Source organism: Mustelus asterias, unplaced genomic scaffold (assembly GCF_964213995.1).
Source record: "Mustelus asterias unplaced genomic scaffold, sMusAst1.hap1.1 HAP1_SCAFFOLD_639, whole genome shotgun sequence".
In the NCBI taxonomy this organism is placed as follows: Eukaryota; Metazoa; Chordata; class Chondrichthyes; order Carcharhiniformes; family Triakidae; genus Mustelus; species Mustelus asterias.
Window position 1 is genome coordinate 186,139 of NW_027590588.1, and position 24,936 is coordinate 211,074.

At 56.0% G+C, this 24,936-nt stretch overlaps 1 protein-coding gene across 4 annotated transcripts in view; it reads right to left on the bottom strand.

Annotated features, from left to right (window-relative positions):
- The window catches only part of ankrd10a (ankyrin repeat domain 10a), a 76,699-nt gene that overhangs the window by 48,338 nt on the left and 3,425 nt on the right, over nt 1-24,936 (bottom strand). For 2 of the 4 annotated variants that reach the window (XM_078205240.1, XM_078205244.1), the window contains exon 1: nt 3,132-4,157. The exons of the other annotated variants lie outside the window; for them this stretch is intronic. In XM_078205240.1, coding sequence (XP_078061366.1) covers nt 3,132-3,134 — 3 coding nt within the window. In that variant the 5' untranslated portion in view covers nt 3,135-4,157. Of the gene's footprint in view, nt 1-3,131; nt 4,158-24,936 lie in introns of those variants that run through there. 4 annotated transcript variants of the gene reach the window in all.

A 24,936-nucleotide genomic window follows, 5' to 3' on the forward strand; every position in this document is an offset into this window, starting at 1 on the left:
ACCAGATCATCTGTTTCATTGATGTTGGTTTAAGGATAAATATTGGCCAGAAGTGGGGAGAACTTCTCCCACAAAATTTGGAGGGCCGAAGGGCCTGTTTCCTGTGCTGTACTGTTCTTTGTTCTAGCTTTAATGTTCTTCATTAAATTAGTGTCATGGGATCTTTTAAATCCACCTGAGCAGACAGTTGGATCCTTGGTTTAGCATCTCATCCAAAATATGGCACTTCTGACACAATACTGCACTGGAGTCAGTTTGAATTATGTGCTCCAGTATAATAAAACTCACTTGCCTGGAATTTGTTAATATTCCAGTGGAAATTTGTGCTCCAATTAATGTTTGATAACTTGATTGCTGGTTTACTCTTCCTTTCCCCTTGCCCCTTGCCTCGCTGCATTTGTTTCTCTCACTCCAACAAAACTGGAAAAGACCACGCACCAAAGATGTAAACTCACTTCCCACCTGGGGGTCAGGATGGAAGAAAATGATCACTCCACATGGAACTTAAAAGACTTCAGTTAGTTGCAGACTTGAAGTGTAGTTCCGTTGCAAGTATTGCTTTAAATGTCGAGGTTTGACAATAACTAATGGAGTGCCATAGCAATCAGTGCTGAGGCCTCAACTATTTATGATCCATCAATGATTTGGTAAAGGGACCAGCTGAAATGTAGCCAAGTTTGCTGACAATATGATAATATGTAGGAAAGCAAATTGTGAGGAGGATGCAAAGAGAGGGAAAATGTGAGGTTGTCCACTTTGGCAGGAAGAATAGAAAAGCAAAATATTTAAATGAGGAGAGGCTGCTGCAGTAGAGGGATCTGGATATCTCTGTGCATGAATCATAAAACGTCAGCCAGTAATTCGGATAGAATGTTGGCCTTAGGGAATTCTTACTACAACTGCACAGAGCATTGGCGACGCCATGCCGAGAGTAACGTGTACAATTCTGGTCTCCTTACCTTACTTGCATTGGAAGCAGTTCAGAAAAGGTTCACGAGGCTAATTCCTGGGATGAAGAGCTGTTTTATGAGGAAAGATTGAGCGGGTTGGGCTTATACCTGAGTTGAGAAGAATGAGGTGATCTTGTTGAAACATACAAGATTCAAGAGGTGGATACTGAGGGGATGTTTCCTCTTCTGGAGGAATCTAGAACTAGGTGGCACTGATAAAAAACAGGGGGTCACCCATTTAAGACAGAGATGAGGAAGAATTTCTTCTAGTCTCATTAGTGTTTGGAATTCTCTCTCCTAGCAAGCAATGGAGGCTGGTTAATTGAATATATTCAAGGCTCAAGTTAGATTTTTGATCTGCAAGAGAGTCGAGGGTTAGGTGGGACAGGCAGGGAAGTGGAGTTGAGGCCACAATCAGATCAGCCATCATCTTATTGAATGATGGAACAGGTTCAGGGGGCTAAATAGCTGACTCCTTCCCCCATTTCTTAAGCCCTTACCCCAGCCATGAATAAAATGCGAATCCCAGGCTAGCTGAAAAGGCACAGTAAGACTGTCAGGAAACCAAGCTGACCAGCATTGTTCCCAAGAATTGGATGGCCCAAATTTAAACATTGTTTTATTCTCGTTAGCTTGGCTAAATGTTTATTAGGTAAGGAAATATTTCGCACTTTGTCTCAAGGTATTATTTTTGGATTCAGAGCCACAGACTGCTCTTAAGTGAATATAGAACCAGACGGAACTTTTAACCTTCCTAATCTCCAGCTATCTTGTAACCAGCCAGGTATCAGCTACAAATTATAAACTGTATTTCCTTCCTGAGCTTCAGATGGTGATAGAATACTAAACCTGCAGCTTGGCTACGAACAAACACCTTTATGAAGCACATGACTAAGTGACGGCAGCAATGACTCGATTTACAGTTGATACTGGCTTAACTAATCACCTTTGAAAAGTAAAAAACAGCAGCCACAGTTGTTGAACTAAACACCAATGTGCATGAAATCAAACTGGTTTCTGAATATTAATCTTTACCTCATTGCTTTTAGCTGTCCATTGAGAATTTCTTTGGTTTCTCTCTGTTAGGACTATCTCATTTCAACAAGGCAGGCTGAGAAATACGTTTTAAAACTTTACCGAGCACAAGGAAATTTAAATGTGTCTCAAGGTGCTGCCAATCAAATACAGAAGGCTGGCTTCCCAGAAACTGGTGGCCCACTGCCTGACTCTCATTGGCAAAGCTAAAGTCAGCAACATGATAGAACCCCAGCTATTCCCCTGGACGGTATAGCCACAACACTGAAAAAGCTCAGCACAAAGCCCCTATTACTAAAATCCCGATCCACCACTGGCATAAACTAGGATATCAGTATGCCAGGACTGCAGTGTATATGACCCACAATACTCTAGCATCTCAACATGAACACGACAGCCTCTGTTACCAATAAGGACCAACATTGTGAAACACATTAACTTGCAAATTACTCTTCCAAGTCACACATCATTTTGATTTGGGGCAAATGGCCTGTTTCTGTGCTGTAAATTTCATGTAATATTCCTTCTTTGTCATTGGGCTATTAGCCTGTAATTAGTCAAACTCAACCCCATCAGTACAAGGACAGCATCTCATTAAGTTCACCAGCACCCAACAAGATAACAAACACAGCCTTGGCAGCATCACCACTGTCCTCCAGCAAATAAATAAATCCCACAGGTATCTGTATCGGAATGAAGTGGTTTGGCCATTTCCACACACACCTCACCAGACATGCCATCCAAACCCTGGACCCTTTGTATCAAAATAACCTGGGCCATTTTCTGTGAGTGAATCTTCTTTTTAACCCCATGGGCACCAGGAGAAAAACCACTTCACAATGCATTATACACAAAGAGACTTGATTTTTGTCACAAAGAGCAACTGCCAATTAAATCACAAAGTGGATGTTTTAATTATGTGATGCAGCTCTCTTGAATGAATTGTCGATTCATAGTCTTTGCTAATTTTAATTTCTGTTGCCTTTTTAACATTTATACAAACAGAAAGCACTGGAGTTATTTCCACGGTATGGGTCCTTAAATGGCCTCATGAACCTCAAAAGGTTATGAATAAACAATGACATAAGTAAATTCACAGAAACATGTTTAAATAACTTGGAAACCATTTCAAATATCTGTGCTTACCATAAATAATACTCAGTGCCTTTCAGACGTGATCTGTCTAATGTTCTTTAAAGTTCAATTTGGACAGTTACCGCAGATGCTTTGTAACAATCTGGCACTTATATTTATATATTCATGCCCTCATAACTTAAAAATAATTCTGCTGACTGCTCTTGGCATTAGGCATACATTCCCAGTGCTTTGGGCATCTTCAATCGAAAACAACTGCGAAAGCAACCTGATACAAAAGCCTCACCCAAACAGCAAACAGTTTACAATCTATTCTCCATGCTCATAACACTGCAGACTGCTTACTAGACCAATCTGGCATAACACTATTTTCACACAACTCTGTGAAGGCTGATTAACTGCAAGAAGAACAAAGATGCATTCATATTGTTTCCCAAAGTACATCACATTCAGTTTGCTACTTGTCTGGGTCCAGTGACGGCCATTATTGTGCCCAGCAAGATCCCAGAATGGGAAATGAGATGAATGTGTTTTTAGTGGTGCCAGTGGCCAGGAGAACAGCAAATAGTGGCATGGGATAGGAATCTTCGACTGAAAGCCTAAGTCTTGGTGGAGCCTCAGGCTTAACATCTCTCAGCTCATTGGTAAGAATCAAGTACTGCATGGCAACAGTACAAAAAGTTAAATGGATCTCGGGATAAGTAGCTGGAGGAAGGAAGCACAAAACGCTGTACTTACTGGCACAGGGACCTCCACATCCAGAACCTGGCACACAGTTCGACTCACAATCAAAAAGATATTCAGCTATTGGAGACTTTGCAGAGAAAAGACAATTGCATTTCAGCAGTGGAGAGTGTGAAGGACCCGAGATTGGGACAAGAAAGGGATTAGGGCAGAACCCAATTAAAGTGCAGGTAAACTGAACCCACCTCAATCTATCCAGAGTAACAGAACACAATGGAATGTTTGGGGAGAGTGTGAGTTAAGCAGATATTGCATGAGTATCTGAAGGAATAGTTGGTTAATAGTTAATGTGATGCATTAACTTTAGGTAGCAGCTGTACTGATCTTTTTGATCCTCTAGAAATCATAGAAACCCTACAGTGCAGAAGGAGGCCATTCGGCCCATCGAGTCTGCACCGACCACAATCCCACCCAGGCCCTACCCCCACATATTTACCCGCTAATCCTGCTAATCTACGCATCTCAGGACTCTAAGGGGCAATTTTTAATCTGGCCAATCAACCTAACCCGCACATCTTTGGACAGTGGGAGGAAACCGGAGCACCCGGAGGAAACCCACACAGACACGAGGAGAATGTGCAAACTCCACACAGACAGTGACCCGAGCCGGGAATCGAACCCGGGATCCTGGAGCTGTGAAGCAGCAGTGCTAACCACTGTGCTACTGTGCCGCCCTTCGCATTATTCAGAAAGAATGAGCACAAATTGGCAAAGTAGCTGGTAACGAGCCGACACGAAGAATTCAAAGGTGATCTCACCAAACCAGTAACCAGTCCTCAACACAAGTAAACCAAACCTATTTGCATTGATTCAAATCTACTGCATCTTTCATACAATTGTTTAACTGACACATAAAAGTAGTTTATATTGGAAAACCTAATGACATCAAATAAATTACCAGGCTCTTCCACACTAAATTCCAGACTTTTAACAACCATCTGCAAGCAGACACAATCCAATCATACTGAGAGGATGATGGTGCTTCTTCAGATACAAATGAACGCTGACAAATGTAAAGTTTGGCTCCAAAATCTAATCACCAATCCCCGACATGAATGCACAGTGAAACGGGCCGGCCCTGAAAAGACGCGCAGCCAAACTGGCCGACCCCGAACACGCGCACAGTGAAACAGGCCGACCCCGAACACGCGCGCAGCCAAACTGGCCGACCCCAAACACGCGCGCAGTGAAACTGGCCGACCCCGAACACGCGCGCAGCAAAACTGGCCGACCCCGAACACGCGCGCAGTGAAACTGGCCGACCCCGAACACGCGCGCAGTGAAACTGGCCGACCCCAAACACGCGCGCAGTGAAACTGGCCGACCCCGAACACGCGCGCAGCCAAACTGGCCGACCCCGAACACGGGCGCAGTGAAACTGGCCGACCCCAAACACGTGCGCAGCAAAACTGGCCAACCCCAAACACGCGCGCAGCCAAACTGGCCGACCCCGAACACGCGCGCAGTGAAACTGACCGACCCCGAACACGTGCGCAGCCAAACTGGCTGACCCCGAACACGCGCGCAGTGAAACTGACCGACCCCGAACACGCGCGGAGCGAAACTGGCCGACCCCGAACACGCGCGCAGTGAAACAGGCTCGCCCCGAACACGCGCGCAGCCAAACTGGCCGACCCCGAACACGCGCGCAGACAAACTGGCCGACCCCGAACACGCGCGCAGCAAAACTGACCGACCCCGAACACGCGCGCAGCCTAACTGGCCGACCCCGAACAAGCGCACAGTGAAACTGACCGACCCCGAACACGCGCGCAGCCAAACTGGCCGACCCCAAACACGTGCGCAGTGAAACTGGCCGACCCCAAACACGCGCGCAGTGAAACTGGCCGACCCCAAACACGCGCGCAGCCAAACTTGCCGACCCCAAACACGCGCACAGTGAAACTGGCCGACCCCGAACACGCGCGCAGTGGAACTGGCCGACCCCAAACACCCGCGCAGCCAAACTGGCCGACCCCAAACACGCGCACAGTGAAACTGGCCGACCCCGAACACGCGCGCAGTGAAACCGGCCGTCCCCGAACACGCACACAGCGAAACTGGCCGTCCCCGAACACGCGCGCAGCCAAACTGGCCGACCCCAAACACGCGCGCAGCCAAACTGGCCGACCCCGAACACGCGCGCAGCAAAACGGGCCGACCCCAAACACGTGCGCAGCCAAACTGGCCGACCCCAAACACGTGTGCAGCAAAACGGGCTGACCCCGAACACGCGCGCAGCAAAACGGGCCGACACCGAACACGCGCGCAGCAAAACGGGCCGACCCCGAACACGCGCGCAGCAAAACGGGCCGACCCCAAACACGCGCACAGTGTAACTGGCCGACCTCGAACACGCGCGCAGTGTAACTGGCCGACCCCGAACACGCGCACAGTGAAACTGGCCGACCCCAAACACGCGCGCAGTGAAACTGGCCGACCCCGAACACGCGCGGAGCAAAACTGGCCGACCCCGAACACGCGCGGTGAAACGGGCCGACCCCGAACACGCGCGCAGCAAAACGGGCCGACCCCAAACACGTGCGCAGCCAAACTGGCCGACCCCAAACACGTGCGCAGCAAAACGGGCCGACCCCGAACACGCGCGCAGCAAAACGGGCCGACCCCGAACACGCGCGCAGCAAAACGGGCCGACCACAAACACGTGCGCAGCAAAACTGGCCGACCCCGAACACGCGCACAGTGAAACTGGCCGACCCCGAACACGCGCACAGTGTAACTGGCCGACCCCGAACACGCGCACAGTGAAACTGGCCGACCCCGAACACGCGCGGAGCAAAACTGGCCGACCCCGAACACGCGCGGTGAAACTGGCCGACCCCGAACACGCGCGGTGAAACTGGCCGACCCCGAACACGCGCGGTGAAACTGGCCGACCCCGAACACACGCGCAGTGAAACGGGCCGGCCCTGAAAAGACGCGCAGCCAAACTGGCCGACCCCCAACACGTGCGCAGCCAAACTGGCCGACCCCAAACACGTGCACAGCCAAACTGGCCGACCCCAAACACGCGCGCAGCAAAACTGGCCGACCCCGAACACGCGCGCAGTGAAACTGGCCGACCCCGAACACGCGCGCAGTGTAACTGGCCGACCCCGAACACGCGCGCAGTGTAACTGGCCGACCCCGAACACGCGCACAGTGAAACTGGCCGGCCCCGAACACGCGCGCAGCCAAACTGGCCGACCCCGAACACGCGCGGAGCAAAACTGACCGACCCCGAACACGCGCGCAGCCTAACTGGCCGACCCTGAACAAGCGCGCAGTGAAACTGACCGACCCCGAACACGCGCGCAGCCAAACTGGCCGACCCCAAACACGTGCGCAGTGAAACTGGCCGACCCCAAACACGCGCGCAGTGAAACTGGCCGACCCCAAACACGCGCGCAGCCAAACTTGCCGACCCCAAACACGCGCACAGTGAAACTGGCCGACCCCAAACACGCGCGCAGCCAAACTTGCCGACCCCAAACACGCGCACAGTGAAACTGGCCGACCCCGAACACGCGCGCAGTGGAACTGGCCGACCCCAAACACCCGCGCAGCCAAACTGGCCGACCCCAAACACGCGCACAGTGAAACTGGCCGACCCCGAACACGCGCGCAGTGAAACTGGCCGTCCCCGAACACGCACACAGCGAAACTGGCCGTCCCCGAACACGCGCGCAGCCAAACTGGCCGACCCCAAACACGCGCGCAGCCAAACTGGCCGACCCCGAACACGCGCGCAGCAAAACGGGCCGACCCCAAACACGTGCGCAGCCAAACTGGCCGACCCCAAACACGTGTGCAGCAAAACGGGCCGACCCCGAACACGCGCGCAGCAAAACGGGCCGACACCGAACACGCGCGCAGCAAAACGGGCCGACCCCGAACACGCGCGCAGCAAAACGGGCCGACCCCAAACACGCGCGCAGTGTAACTGGCCGACCCCGAACACGCGCGCAGTGTAACTGGCCGACGCCGAACACGCGCACAGTGAAACTGGCCGACCCCGAACACGCGCACAGTGAAACTGGCCGACCCCAAACACGCGCGCAGTGAAACTGGCCGACCCCGAACACGCGCACAGTGAAACTGGCCGACCTCGAACACGCGCGGAGCAAAACTGGCCGACCCCGAACACGCGCGGTGAAACGGGCCGACCCCGAACACGCGCGCAGCAAAACGGGCCGACCCAAACACGCGCGCAGCCAAACTGGCCGACCCCAAACACGCGCGCAGCAAAACGGGCCGACCCCGAACACGCGCGCAGCAAAACGGGCCGACCCCAAACACGTGCGCAGCAAAACTGGCCGACCCCGAACACGCGCACAGTGAAACTGGCCGACCCCGAACACGCGCGCAGTGTAACTGGCCGACCCCGAACACGCGCACAGTGAAACTGGCCGACCCCGAACACGCGCGGAGCAAAACTGGCCGACCCCGAACACGCGCGGTGAAACTGGCCGACCCCGAACACGCGCGGTGAAACTGGCCGACCCCGAACACGCGCGGTGAAACTGGCCGACCCCGAACACGCGCGGTGAAACTGGCCGACCCCGAACACACGCGCAGTGAAACGGGCCGGCCCTGAAAAGACGCGCAGCCAAACTGGCCGACCCCCAACACGTGCGCAGCCAAACTGGCCGACCCCAAACACGTGCACAGCCAAACTGGCCGACCCCAAACACGCGCGCAGCAAAACTGGCCGACCCCGAACACGCGCGCAGTGAAACTGGCCGACCCCGAACACGCGCGCAGTGTAACTGGCCGACCCCGAACACGCGCGCAGTGTAACTGGCCGACCCCGAACACGCGCACAGTGAAACTGGCCGACCCCGAACACGCGCGCAGCGAAACTGGCCGACCCCGAACACGCGCGCAGACAAACTGGCCGACCCCGAACACGCGCGCAGACAAACTGGCCGACCCCGAACACGCGCACAGTGAAACAGGCCGACCCCGAACACGCGCGCAGCGAAACTGGCCGACCCCGAACACGCGCGCAGCAAAACTGGCCGACCCCAAACACGCGCGCAGCAAAACCGGCCGACCCCGAACACGCGCGCAGTGTAACTGGCCGACCCCGAACACGCGCGCAGTGAAACTGGCCGACCCCAAACACGCGCGCAGCGAAACTGGCCGACCCCAAACACGCGCGCAGTGAAACTGGCCGACCCCAAACACGCGCGCAGTGAAACTGGCCGAAACCGAACACACGCACAGTGAAACTGGCCGACCCCGAACACGCGCGGAGCAAAACTGGCCGACCCCGAACACGCGCGCAGTGAAACTGGCCGACCCCGAACACGCGCGCAGTGAAACTGGCCGACCCCGAACACGCGCGGAGCAAAACTGGCCGACCCCGAACACGCGCGGAGCAAAACTGGCCGACCCCGAACACGCGCGCAGTGTAACTGGCCGACCCCGAACACGCGCGCAGTGAAACTGGCCGACCCCGAACACGCGCGCAGTGTAACTGGCCGACCCCGAACACGGGCGGAGCAAAACTGGCCGACCCCGAACACGCGCGCAGTGTAACTGGCCGACCCCGAACACGCGCGCAGTGAAACTGGCCGACCCCGAACACGCGCGCAGTGAAACAGGCCGACCCCCAACACGTGCGCAGCCAAACTGGCCGACCCCAAACACGTGCACAGCCAAACTGGCCGACCCCAAACACGCGCGCAGCAAAACTGGCCGACCCCGAACACGCGCGCAGTGAAACTGGCCGACCCCGAACACGCGCGCAGTGTAACTGGCCGACCCCGAACACGCGCGCAGTGTAACTGGCCGACCCCGAACACGCGCACAGTGAAACTGGCCGACCCCGAACACGCGCGCAGCGAAACTGGCCGACCCCGAACACGCGCGCAGACAAACTGGCCGACCCCGAACACGCGCGCAGACAAACTGGCCGACCCCGAACACGCGCACAGTGAAACAGGCCGACCCCGAACACGCGCGCAGCGAAACTGGCCGACCCCGAACACGCGCGCAGCAAAACTGGCCGACCCCAAACACGCGCGCAGCAAAACCGGCCGACCCCGAACACGCGCGCAGTGTAACTGGCCGACCCCGAACACGCGCGCAGTGAAACTGGCCGACCCCAAACACGCGCGCAGCGAAACTGGCCGACCCCAAACACGCGCGCAGTGAAACTGGCCGACCCCAAACACGCGCGCAGTGAAACTGGCCGAAACCGAACACACGCACAGTGAAACTGGCCGACCCCGAACACGCGCGGAGCAAAACTGGCCGACCCCGAACACGCGCGCAGTGAAACTGGCCGACCCCGAACACGCGCGCAGTGAAACTGGCCGACCCCGAACACGCGCGGAGCAAAACTGGCCGACCCCGAACACGCGCGGAGCAAAACTGGCCGACCCCGAACACGCGCGCAGTGTAACTGGCCGACCCCGAACACGCGCGCAGTGAAACTGGCCGACCCCGAACACGCGCGCAGTGAAACTGGCCGACCCCGAACACGCGCGCAGTGAAACTGGCCGACCCCGAACACGCGCGCAGTGAAACTGGCCGACCCCGAACACGCGCGCAGTGAAACTGGCCGACCCCGAACACGCGCGCAGTGAAACTGGCCGACCCCGAACACGCGCGCAGTGAAACTGGCCGACCCCGAACACGCGCGCAGTGTAACTGGCCGACCCCGAACACGCGCGGTGAAACTGGCCGACCCCGAACACGCGCGGTGAAACTGGCCGACCCCGAACACACGCGCAGTGAAACGGGCCGGCCCTGAAAAGACGCGCAGCCAAACTGGCCGACCCCCAACACGTGCGCAGCCAAACTGGCCGACCCCGAACACGCGCGCAGTGAAACTGGCCGACCCCGAACACGCGCACAGTGAAACAGGCCGACCCCGAACACGCGCACAGTGAAACAGGCCGACCCCGAACACGCGCGCAGCGAAACTGGCCGACCCCGAACACGCGCGCAGCAAAACTGGCCGACCCCAAACACGCGCGCAGCAAAACTGGCCGACCCCGAACACGCGCGCAGTGTAACTGGCCGACCCCGAACACGCGCGCAGTGTAACTGGCCGACCCCGAACACGCGCGCAGTGTAACTGGCCGACCCCGAACACGCGCGCAGCGAAACTGGCCGACCCCAAACACGCGCGCAGTGAAACTGACCGACCCCGAACACGCGCGGAGCGAAACTGGCCGACCCCGAACACGCACGCAGTGAAACAGGCTCGCCCCGAACACGCGCGCAGCCAAACTGGCCGACCCCGAACACGCGCGCAGACAAACTGGCCGACCCCGAACACGCGCGCAGCAAAACTGACCGACCCCGAACACGCGCGCAGCCTAACTGGCCGACCCCGAACACGCACACAGCGAAACTGGCCGTCCCCGAACACGCGCGCAGCCAAACTGGCCGACCCCAAACACGCGCGCAGCCAAACTGGCCGACCCCGAACACGCGCGCAGCAAAACGGGCCGACCCCAAACACGTGCGCAGCCAAACTGGCCGACCCCAAACACGTGTGCAGCAAAACGGGCCGACCCCGAACACGCGCGCAGCAAAACGGGCCGACACCGAACACGCGCGCAGCAAAACGGGCCGACCCCGAACACGCGCGCAGCAAAACGGGCCGACCCCAAACACGCGCGCAGTGTAACTGGCCGACCCCGAACACGCGCACAGTGAAACTGGCCGACCCCAAACACGCGCGCAGTGAAACTGGCCGACCCCAAACACGCGCGGTGAAACGGGCCGACCCCGAACACGCGCGCAGCAAAACGGGCCGACCCAGACACGCGCGCAGCCAAACTGGCCGACCCCAAACACGCGCGCAGCAAAACGGGCCGACCCCGAACACGCGCGCAGCAAAACGGGCCGACCCCAAACACGTGCGCAGCAAAACTGGCCGACCCCGAACACGCGCACAGTGAAACTGGCCGACCCCGAACACGCGCGCAGTGTAACTGGCCGACCCCGAACACGCGCACAGTGAAACTGGCCGACCCCGAACACGCGCGGAGCAAAACTGGCCGACCCCGAACACGCGCGGTGAAACTGGCCGACCCCGAACACGCGCGGTGAAACTGGCCGACCCCGAACACGCGCGGTGAAACTGGCCGACCCCGAACACACGCGCAGTGAAACGGGCCGGCCCTGAAAAGACGCGCAGCCAAACTGGCCGACCCCCAACACGTGCGCAGCCAAACTGGCCGACCCCAAACACGTGCACAGCCAAACTGGCCGACCCCAAACACGCGCGCAGCAAAACTGGCCGACCCCGAACACGCGCGCAGTGAAACTGGCCGACCCCGAACACGCGCGCAGTGTAACTGGCCGACCCCGAACACGCGCGCAGTGTAACTGGCCGACCCCGAACACGCGCACAGTGAAACAGGCCGACCCCGAACACGCGCGCAGCGAAACTGGCCGACCCCGAACACGCGCGCAGCAAAACCGGCCGACCCCGAACACGCGCGCAGTGTAACTGGCCGACCCCGAACACGCGCGCAGTGAAACTGGCCGACCCCGAACACGCGCGCAGTGAAACTGGCCGAAACCGAACACACGCACAGTGAAACTGGCCGACCCCGAACACGCGCGGAGCAAAACTGGCCGACCCCGAACACGCGCGCAGTGAAACTGGCCGACCCCGAACACGCGCGCAGTGAAACTGGCCGACCCCAAACACGCGCGCAGTGAAACTGGCCGACCCCGAACACGCGCGCAGCGAAACTGGCCGACCCCAAACACGCGCGCAGCGAAACTGGCCGACCCCAAACACGCGCGCAGCGAAACTGGCCGACCCCAAACACGCGCGCAGTGAAACTGGCCGACCCCAAACACGCGCGCAGTGAAACTGGCCGAAACCGAACACACGCACAGTGAAACTGGCCGACCCCGAACACGCGCGGAGCAAAACTGGCCGACCCCGAACACGCGCGCAGTGAAACTGGCCGACCCCGAACACGCGCGCAGTGAAACTGGCCGACCCCGAACACGCGCGCAGTGAAACTGGCCGACCCCGAACACGCGCGCAGTGAAACTGGCCGACCCCGAACACGCGCGCAGTGAAACTGGCCGACCCCGAACACGCGCGCAGTGAAACTGGCCGACCCCGAACACGCGCGCAGTGAAACTGGCCGACCCCGAACACGCGCGCAGTGTAACTGGCCGACCCCGAACACGCGCACAGTGAAACTGGCCGACCCCGAACACGCGCGGAGCAAAACTGGCCGACCCCGAACACGCGCAGTGAAACTGGCCGACCCCGAACACGCGCGGTGAAACTGGCCGACCCCGAACACGCGCGGTGAAACTGGCCGACCCCGAACACGCGCGGTGAAACTGGCCGACCCCGAACACGCGCGGTGAAACTGGCCGACCCCGAACACGCGCGCAGTGAAACGGGCCGGCCCTGAAAAGACGCGCAGCCAAACTGGCCGACCCCCAACACGTGCGCAGCCAAACTGGCCGACCCCAAACACGTGCACAGCCAAACTGGCCGACCCCAAACACGCGCGCAGCAAAACTGGCCGACCCCGAACACGCGCGCAGTGAAACTGGCCGACCCCGAACACGCGCGCAGTGTAACTGGCCGACCCCGAACACGCGCGGAGCGAAACTGGCCGACCCCGAACACGCGCGCAGTGTAACTGGCCGACCCCGAACACGCGCGCAGTGAAACAGGCCGACCCCGAACACGCGCGCAGCGAAACTGGCCGACCCCGAACACGCGCGCAGTGAAACTGGCCGACCCCGAACACGCGCACAGTGAAACTGGCCGACCCCGAACACGCGCGCAGTGAAACTGGCCGACCCCGAACACGCGCGCAGTGAAACTGGCCGACCCCGAACACGCGCGCAGTGTAACTGGCCGACCCCGAACACGCGCACAGTGAAACTGGCCGACCCCGAACACGCGCGCAGTGAAACTGGCCGACCCCGAACACGCGCGCAGTGAAACTGGCCGACCCCGAACACGCGCGCAGTGTAACTGGCCGACCCCGAACACGCGCGCAGTGTAACTGGCCGACCCCGAACACGCGCGCAGTGTAACTGGCCGACCCCGAACACGCGCGCAGCGAAACTGGCCGACCCCGAACACGCGCGCAGTGAAACTGGCCGACCCCGAACACGCGCGCAGTGAAACTGGCCGACCCCGAACACGCGCGCAGTGTAACTGGCCGACCCCGAACACGCGCGCAGTGTAACTGGCCGACCCCGAACACGCGCGCAGCGAAACCGGCCGACCCCAAACACGCGCGCAGCGAAACCGGCCGACCCCGAACACGCGCGCAGTGAAACTGGCCGACCCCAAACACGCGCACAGTGAAACTGGCCGACCCCGAACACGCGCGCAGTGAAACCGGCCGACCCCGAACACGCGCGCAGCAAAACCGGCCGACCCCAAACACGCGCGCAGCAAAACCGGCCGACCCCGAACACGCGCGCAGTGTAACTGGCCGACCCCGAACACGCGCGCAGTGAAACTGGCCGACCCCGAACACGCGCGCAGCGAAACTGGCCGACCCCAAACACGCGCGCAGCGAAACTGGCCGACCCCAAACACGCGCGCAGTGAAACTGGCCGACCCCAAACACGCGCGCAGTGAAACTGGCCGAAACCGAACACACGCACAGTGAAACTGGCCGACCCCGAACACGCGCGCAGTGAAACTGGCCGACCCCGAACACGCGCGCAGTGAAACTGGCCGACCCCGAACACGCGCGCAGTGAAACTGGCCGACCCCGAACACGCGCGCAGTGAAACTGGCCGACCCCGAACACGCGCGCAGTGAAACTGGCCGACCCCGAACACGCGCGCAGTGAAACTGGCCGACCCCGAACACGCGCGCAGTGAAACTGGCCGACCCCGAACACGCGCGCAGTGAAACTGGCCGACCCCGAACACGCGCGCAGTGTAACTGGCCGACCCCGAACACGCACACAGTGAAACTGGCCGACCCCGAACACGCGCGGAGCAAAACTGGCCGACCCCGAACACGCGCGCAGTGAAACTGGCCGACCCCAAACACGCGCGCAGTGAAACTGGCCGAAACCGAACACACGCACAGTGAAACTGGCCGACCCCGAACACGCGCGGAGCAAAACTGGCCGACCCCGAACACGCGCGCAGTGAAACTGGCCGACCCCGAACACGCGCGCAGTGAAACTGGCCGACCCCGAACACGCGCGCAGTGAAACTGGCCGACCCCGAACACGCGCGCAGTGAAACTGGCCGACCCCGAACACGCGCGCAGTGAAACTGGCCGACCCCGAACACGCGCGCAGTGAAACTGGCCGACCCCGAACACGCGCGCAGTGTAACTGGCCGACCCCGAACACGCACACAGTGAAACTGGCCGACCCCGAACACGCGCGGAGCAAAACTGGCCGACCCCGAACACGCGCGGTGAAACTGGCCGACCCCGAACACGCGCGGTGAAACTGGCCGACCCCGAACACGCGCGGTGAAACTGGCCGACCCCGAACACGCGCGGTGAAACTGGCCGACCCCGAACACACGCGCAGTGAAACGGGCCGGCCCTGAAAAGACGCGCAGCCAAACTGGCCGACCCCCAACACGTGCGCAGCCAAACTGGCCGACCCCAAACACGTGCACAGCCAAACTGGCCGACCCCAAACACGCGCGCAGCCAAACTGGCCGACCCCGAACACGCGCGCAGTGAAACTGGCCGACCCCGAACACGCGCGCAGTGTAACTGGCCGACCCCGAACACGCGCGCAGTGAAACTGGCCGACCCCAAACACGCGCGCAGCGAAACTGGCCGACCCCGAACACGCGCGCAGCGAAACTGGCCGGCCCCAAACACGCGCGGAGCAAAACTGGCCGACCCCAAACACGCGCACAGTGAAACTGGCCGACCCCGAACACGCGCGCAGTGAAACGGGCCGGCCCTGAAAAGACGTGCACAGTGAAACTGGCCGACCCCAAACACGCGCGGAGCAAAACTGGCCGACCCCAAACACGCGCACAGTGAAAGTGGCCGACCCCGAACACGCGCACAGTGAAACTGGCCGACTCCGAACACGCGCGCAGTGAAACGGGCCGGCCCTGAAAAGACGCGCAGCCAAACTGGCCGACCCCAAACACGCGCGCAGCAAAACGGGCCGACCCCAAACACGTGCGCAGCAAAACGGGCCGACCCCAAACACGTGCGCAGCCAAACTGGCCGACCCCAAACACGTGCGCAGCCAAACTGGCCGTCCCCAAAAAAGCGCGCAGCAAAACGGGCCGACCCCAAACACGTGCGCAGCAAAACTGGCCGACCCCAAACACACGCGCAGTGAAACTGGCCGACCCCGAACACGCGCGCAGTGTAACTGGCCGACCCCGAACACGCGCGCAGTGAAACTGGCCGACCCCGAACACGCGCGCAGTGAAACAGGCCGACCCCGAACACGCGCACAGTGAAACTGGCCGACCCCAAACACGCGCACAGTGAAACTGGCTGGAGCCGTACATGCGCACAGTGCAACTGGTCGGAGCCGTACACGCGTACAGTGAAACTGGTCGGAGCCGTAAACGGGCACAGTGAAACTGGTCGGAGCCGTAAACGCGCACAGTGAAACTCGTCAGAGCCGTAAACGCACACAGTGACACTGGTCGATCTCGTACACGCGCACAGTGAAACTGGCTGGAGCAGTACACGCACACAATGAAACTGGTCGATCTCGTACACGTGCACAGTGAAACTGGCTGGAGCAGTACACACACACACAGTGAAACTGGTCAGTCTCGTACACACACACAGTGAAACTGGTCAGTCTCGTACACACGCACAGTGAAACTGGTCGGAGCCGTACAAGCACAGTGAAACTGGTCGGAGCCGTAAACGCGCACAGTGAAACTGGTCGGTCTCATACACGCGCACAGTGAAACTGGTCGGTCTTGTACACACACACAGTGAAACTGGTCAGTCTCGTACACACGCACAGTGAAACTGGTCGGAGCCGTACACACGCACAGTGAAACTGGTCGGAGCCGTACAAGCACAGTGAAACTGGTCAGAGCCGTACACGCAGACAGTGAAACTGGTCGGAGCCGTAAACGCGCACAGTGAAACTGGTCGGTCTCATACACGTGCACAGTGAAACTGGTCGGTCTCATACACGTGCACAGTGAAACTGGTCGGTCTCATACACGCGCACAGTGAAACTGGTCGGTCTCATACACGCGCACAGTGAAACTGGTCGGTCTCATACACGTGCACAGTGAAACTGGTCGGTCTTGTACACACGCACAGTGAAACTGGTCAGAGCCGTACACACGAACAGTGAAACTGGCCGGAGCAGTACACACGCAGTGAAACTGGTCGGTCTCATACACACGCACAGTGAAACTGGTCGGTCTTGTACACACGCACAGTGAAACTGGTCAGAGCCGTACACACGCAGTGAAACTGGTCGGTCTCATACACGCACAGTGAAACTGGTCGGTCTTGTACACACGCACAGTGAAACTGGTCAGAGCCGTACACACGCAGTGAAACTGGTCGGTCTCATACACGCACAGTGAAACTGGTCGGTCTTGCACACACGCACAGTGAAACTGGTCGGTCTCATACACGCGCAGTGAAACTGGTCGGTCTTGTACACACGCACAGTGAAACTGGTCGGTCTCATACACGCGCAGTGAAACTGGTCGGAGCCGTACACGCAGACAGTGAAACTGGTCGGTCTTGTACACACGCACAGTGAAACTGGTCGGTCTTGTACACACGCACAGTGAAACTGGTCGGTCTTGTACACACGCACAGTGAAACTGGTCGGTCTTGTACACACGCACAGTGAAACTGGTCAGAGCCGTACACGCAGACAGTGAAACCGGTCGGAGCCGTACACGCGCACAGTGAAACTGGTCGGTCTAATACACGCGCACAGTGAAACTGGTCGGTCTCATACACGCGCAGTGAAACTGGTCGGTCTTGTACACACGCACAGTGAAACTGGTCAGAGCCGTACACGCGGACAGTGAAACTGGCCGGAGCAGTACACACGCACAGTGAAACTGGTCAGTCTCATACACGCACAGTGAAACTGGCCGGAGCAGTACACGCGCACAGTGAAACTGGTCAGTCTCATACACGCACAGTGAAACTGGTCAGTCTCATACACGCACAGTGAAACTGGTCGGAGCCGTACACGCACAGTGAAACTGGTCGGAGCCGTACACGCGCACAGTGAAACTGGTCGGTCTCGGACACGCACAGTGAAACTGGTCGGAGCCGTACACGCGCACAGTGAAACTGGTCAGTCTCATACACGCACAGTGAAACTGGTCAGAGCCGTACACGCAGACAGTGAAACTGGCCGGAGCAGTACACGCGCACAGTGAAACTGGTCAGTCTCATACACGCACAGTGAAACTGGTCGGAGCCGTACACACGCAGTGAAACTGGTCGGAGCCGTACACGCGCACAGTGAAACTGGTCGGTCTCATACACGCGCACAGTGAAACTGGTCGGTCTCATACACGCGCACAGTGAAACTGGTCGGAGCCGTACACGCGCACAGTGAAACTGGTCGGTCTCATACACGCGCACAGTGAAACTGGTCGGTCTCATACACGCGCACAGTGAAACTGGTCGGAGCCGTACACGCGCACAGTGAAACTGGTCGGTCTCATACACGCACAGTGAAACTGGTCGGTCTCATACACGCACAGTGAAACTGGTCGGTCTCATACACGCACAGTAAAACTGGTCGGTCTCATACACGCACAGTAAAACTGGTCGGTCTCATACACGCACAGTAAAACTGGTCGGTCTCATACACGCACAGTAAAACTGGCCGGTCTCATACACGCACAGTAAAACTGGCCGGTCTCATACACGCACAGTAAAACTGGCCGGTCTCATACACGCACAGTAAAACTGGCCGGTCTCATACACGCACAGTGAAACTGGCCGGTCTCATACACGCACAGTGAAACTGGCCGGTCTCATACACGCACAGTGAAACTGGCCGGTCTCATACACGCACAGTGAAACTGGTCGGTCTCGGACACGCGCACAGTGAAACTGGTCGGAGCCGTACACGCGCACAGTGAAACTGGTCGGAGTCGTAAACGCGCACAGTGAAACTAGCAAGTCCCTTATACACACAGTCCATGTTCCCATATGCTTAAACTTCTAATTTCCATTCTATACACCATTCCCCTGCCAACTCAAAGCAAACAGTAACAGGAGGAAGCCATTTTAGCCTGTTCCTCCAGTAATCAGTTGATGGCTGATCTGTCCTGCAACTCCATTTACCCACCTTTGTCCGATATCCTTACTGTACAAAAATATCCACTCATCTCAGTCTGGAAATTTTCAAATGATTCCCCTTTGGGGAGTGGTGAAACAGAATTGCAGATTCCCACTCCCCATTTGAGCTGTTAATATCAATCCTCAAATGCAAATAGCATTAAATCGTAGCCAGCCAAGATTTTGCTGTATCTGTATGGAAAGTGGACATGAAGACCTTGATATATTCTTTGCACATTATGTCAGGCAGCAGATCTAAGAATAATTTGCAGCAAACGTCAGAAACTACCACGTGGGAATATTTAGAAGTAATCATCCTGTTTTGAACAGGCACTGTAGAAAAGCTTTTGCAGTTTAATTACTGTAAACTGCAGGTTCAATAAAGGATGAGGATACCAAAAGGTTTCCATCAGAAACACAACAGGTGCCATCGCACTGCACAACACCATTCAGACTGGAAGCAATTTCTTTGTTGAAGTTTTTTCATGGACCATATGGCAAGTCATTGAGCAATACTCATTTGTCAGGATGGGGAGGGAAAAAAAGCTTTTTCTAAAAGACAGAAATCACTGCATGAGGAGAATTCAATTTTCAGCTCAGCAGAACAAATTCTTCAATAAAATCAGAGCATCCATTTGGGCTTATTGTGCCTGTGGTGTCATTTTCCCTCTTATCCTTTTTATTCTCGTCCAACTGTCCAGCTCACTCCCTGCACACAAGACATCCCCAAGTAACTCACATTCCCTCTAAAATAAATCCTGCTTTGTGGCAGAGATAATTCCACATTCTACACACAATTATACTGCTTTAACCTCCCCTAAAGTTCCCTTGGTGATTATTTTAAGTTTATGCTTTATTGTCTCACCAAGAATTAATCAATATTTGCCTTTCTGTATCTTTCAATACCTCCTTTAGGCCAATCCTTAACCATCGCAGCCAGGGCAAAGGAAGTTTTAATTTTGAGTTGATGAACTCCAGCCCTTTCATTCCTGTGGAAGATCCCAGTAAATCTACAGAGCACCTTTCCCATTGGGTTCACATCCTTCTTATAATGGAGTGCCCAGAAACGTACTATACCTTTGTACAAAACACCACAGTATTAACTTAGCAATTTCTTATGCTTAGTGTAAAATACAAGGTTTCTCGTTTTGAGCGTACTGGGTGAAAACATTGTTCCTTCCTTGCCTTGCAGTTTCTAGCTTTAAATGGATGTTACCTCTGTACAAACGGTTGTCTTGGAGCTGGCCAGCAGCAGAGAATGAATGCTCCAGTGCTTCTGATAGCCCGCCTCGCAGCGTATCAATCAAATTTCAAAGCTGTAATCAACCAATCAACCTGTACTTTCAAGCACTGCGATCCAGTACCTAATAATCTTCACAACAATTTGTACAAAGAAAAGGTTAGAGCGTACCTAAAACAATATACAGGAACAAAGTGAATTAGGAAGGGCAGCACTTAATTACAGAGACTTGTCAGTTTGGAGGCATTCCTCCCAACCTCACTGAAAGTAATGTGTCGATTAGGCAGGAGTGTGCTTAATTTGTGTGACTCTAACATCTCTCATTTTCACATTCTTCTCAGTAAACTCTGAAGCAACTATTGCAGAAGGCATGGAGGTCTGGAGAACTGGAAAGCAAACTGCGCAAAACATTTTTTAAAAATTGAAAGTGAGAAGGTGCAGATATTAGGACTAACCTGGCTCCTCAGCTGCTCTTTTGGATATGTCCTTCAGTGAGTTTACAACACATCAAGGCTCTGCTCCAAGGCAAAAGCTTGAGCTCTTTTTAAACAGGAAGAAAGCAAAAGGTACCCTTCCACTGGGACATCATCCATCAGACCATGAGAGGCCATGTCAGCATGCAATATCTTAAGTGTTTCTTTCAGGGGTGAGTGGCTCAGACCAGGAATTGCATGGAAATTTCAGACTAGATGACTTTGGCACTTTTATACAGGGTGCAAGTGTTGTGTGTAGAGAAATCTTGCCTGCTCGTGTGTATGTTCCTTTCAGTTCAATCTCCTTACTACTCTCTACTAAAATTGATTATCTAAATGGAAAGAAATTACAACATGCTGCTGTGCAGAGGGACCTGGGGGTCCTTGTGCATGAGACGCAAAAACCCAGTCTGCAGGTGCAACAGGTGATCAAGAAGGCAAATGGGATGTTGGCCTATATCGCAAGGGGGATAGAATATAAAAGCAGAGATGTCTTGCTGCATCTGTATAGGGCATTGGTGAGGCCGCAGCTGGAATACTGTGTGCAGTATTGGTCCCCTTATTTGCGGAAGGATATATTGGCCTTGGAGGGAGTGCAGAGAAGGTTCACCAGGTTGATACCAGAGATGAGGGGTGTTGATTATGAGGAGAGACTGAGCAGATTGGGTTTGTATTCGTTGGAATTTAGAAGGCTGAGGGGGGATCTTATAGAGACCTATAAGATAATGAAGGGGCTGGATAGGGTAGAGGTGGAGAGATTCTTTCCACTTAGAAAGGAAACTAGAACTAGAGGGCACAGCCTCAAAATAAAGGGGGGTCAGTTTAGGACAGAGTTGAGGAGGAACTTCTTCTCTCAGAGGGTGGTGAATCTCTGGAATTCTCTGCCCACTGAAGTGGTGGAGGCTACCTCGTTGAATATGTTTAAATCACGGATAGATGGATTCCTGATCGGTAAGGGAATTAGGGGTTATAGGGATCAGGCGGGTAAGTGGAACTGACCCACTTCAGATCAGCCATGATCTTATTGAATGGCGGGGCAGGCTCGAGGGGCTAGATGGCCTACTCCTGCTCCTACTTCTTATGTTCTTATGTTCTACTGGTGTAGGTGTGCCTATTTCCCCAGTCTCCTCTGTGTTAAGACCCAATGGTAAAACTCTCCCTTAATTATAAAGGGTTTCATTGATAAGGCTTTCTTCATTCTGGATCCCCAATGATGGCAGTTTGCTCAGTGATCAGATCCGTGGTGACGGCAGTTTGCTCAGTGACCGGAGCCCTGGTGACAACAGATTGCTTGGTGACCGGATCCTTGGTGATCATTGTTTGTTCGGTGACCGAATCCCTGGTGACGGCAGTTTGTTTGGTGCCCAGATCCCTGGTGACAGATTGCTCATAGAATCATAGAAACCCTACAGTGCAGAAAGAGGCCATTCGGCCCATCGAGTCTGCACCGACCACGATCCCACCCAGGCCCTATCCCCATATCCCTACATATTTACCCGCTAATCCCTCTAACCTACACATCCCGGGACACTAAGGGGCAATTTAGCATGGCCAATTAACCTAGCCCGCACATCTTTGGACTGTGGGAGGAAACCGGAGCACCCGGAGGAAACCCACGCAGACACGACGAGAATGTGCAAACTCCACACAGACAGTGACCCAAGCCGGGAATCGAACTCAGGTCCCTGGAGCTGTGAAGCAGCAGTGCTAACCCACTGTGCTACCATGCCGCCCTGAGTGACCAGATACCTGGTGATTACAGTTTGCATGGTGATTGGATCCCTGGTGATGGTTTTTTGCTCACTGACCAGCTCACTCGTGATGCCAGTTGCTCACTGATGGGATCCCTGGTAGTTTGTTCAGTGTCAAGATCCCTGGCGATGACAGATCAGTGACCGGATCCCTGGAATGGCAGGTAATTCAGTGACTGGATCCCTAGCAGCGAGTTAGTTCGATGACCGGATTCCTGGCAGGGGCAGTTTTCTCAGTGACCAGATCACTGGTGATCATAGAATCTCCACAGTGGAAAAGGAGGCCATTCGGCCCATCTAGTCTGCGCCAACTCTCCTAAAGAGCATCCCACATAGACTCCAGTCCAAACGCCCCATGTATTTACCCCATTAATCCCCCCCAACCTACACATCTTGGGACACTAAGGGGCAATTTACCATGACTAATCCACATAACCTATACATGTTTGGAGTGTGGGAGGAAACTGAAGCACCCGGAGGAAACCCACGCAGACATGGGGAGAACATGCAGACTCCACACGGTTACCCAAGGCCGGAATTGAACCTGGGTCCTTGGTGCTGTGATGCAGCAGTGCTAACCACTGTGTTGCCGTGCTGCCCCATGACCAGATCCCTGGTGATGATGCTTGCTAAATGACTGGAAGTCTGGTGATGACAGTTTTCTTGTTGACCGGGTACTTGGTGGTGACAGTTTCCTCAGTGACTGAATCCCTGGTGATGACAGTTTGCTCAGTGACTGGATCCCTAGTCAAGATATTTGTTCCATGACTGGATCCCCGGTGATGGTAGTTTTCTTGTTGACCAGATCCCTGGTGATGACAGTTTGCTCAGTGACCGGGTCCCTGATGATGGCAGTTTGCCCAGTGACACGATCCCTGGTGATGGCAGTTTGCTCAGTGACTGGATCCCTGGGTGATCACAGTAGGAGTTTTAACAACACCAGGTTAAAGTCCAACAGGTTTATTTGGTAGCAAATGCCATTAGCTTTCGGAGTGCTGCTCCTTCGTCAGATGGAGTGGATATCTGCTCTGAAAGCTAATGGCATTTGCTACCAAATAAATCTGTTGGACTTTAACCTGGTGTTAAAAGTCTTACTGTGTTTACCCAAGTCCAACGCCAGCATCTCCACATCATCTCTGGGTGATGGCAGTTTGCTCAGTGACCGGATCCCTGGTGATGGCAGTTTGCTCAGTGACCGGATCCCTGCTGATGGCGGTTTGCTCAGTGACCGGATCCCCGGTGATGGCGGTTTGCTCAGAGACCGGAACCCCGGTGATGGCGGTTTGCTCAGTGACCGGATCCCCGGTGATGGCGGTTTGCTCAGTGACCAGATCCCCGGTGATGGCAGTTGCTCAGTGACCGGATCCCCGGTGATGGCAGTTTGCTCAATGACCGGATCTCCAGTGATGGCAGCTTGCTCAGTGACAATATCCCTGGTGATGTCAGTTTGCTCAATGACCGGATCCCTGGTGATGGCAGCTTGCTCAGTGACCGGATCCCTGGTGATGGCAGCTTGCTCAGTGACCGGATCCCTGGTGATGGCAGCTTGCTCAGTGACCGGATCTCCGGTGATGGCAGCTTGCTCAGTGACCAGATCCCCGGTGATGGCAGCTTGCTCAGTGACCGGATCCCCAGTGATGGCAGTTTGCTCAGTGGCTGGATCCCCCGTGATGGCCGTTTGTTCAGTGACTGGACCCCCGGAGATGGCAGTTTGTTCAGTGACCGGACCCCCGGTGATGGCAGTTTGTTCAGTGACCGGATCCCCGGTGATGGCAGTTTGTTCAGTGACCGGATCCCCGGTGATGGCAGTTTGTTCAGTGACCGGATCCCCGGTGATGGCAGTTTGTTCAGTGACCGGATCCCCGGTGGTGGCAGTTTGTTCAGTGACCGGATCCCCGGTGATGGCAGTTTGTTCAGTGACCGGATCCCCGGTGATGGCGGTTTGCTCAATGACTGGATCTCTGGTGATGGCAGTTTGTTCAGTGACTGGATCCCCGGTGATGGCGGTTTGTTCAGTGACCGGATCCCCGGTGATGGCAGTTTGTTCAGTGACCGGATTCCCGGTGATGGCAGTTTGTTCAGTGACCGGATCCCCGGTGATGGCAGTTTGTTCAGTGACCGGATCCCCGGTGATGGCAGTTTGTTCAGTGATTGGATCCCTGGTGATGGCAGTTTGCTCAGTGACTGGATTCCCGGTGATGGCAGTTTGCTCAGTGACTGGATCCCCGGTGATGGCAGTTTGCTCAGGGACTGGATCCCCGATGATGGCAGTTTGCTCAGTGGCTGGATCCCCGATGATGGCAGTTTGCTCAGTGGCTGGATCCCCAATGATGGCAGTTTGCTCAGTGGCTGGATCCCCGATGATGGCAGTTTGCTCAGTGGCTGG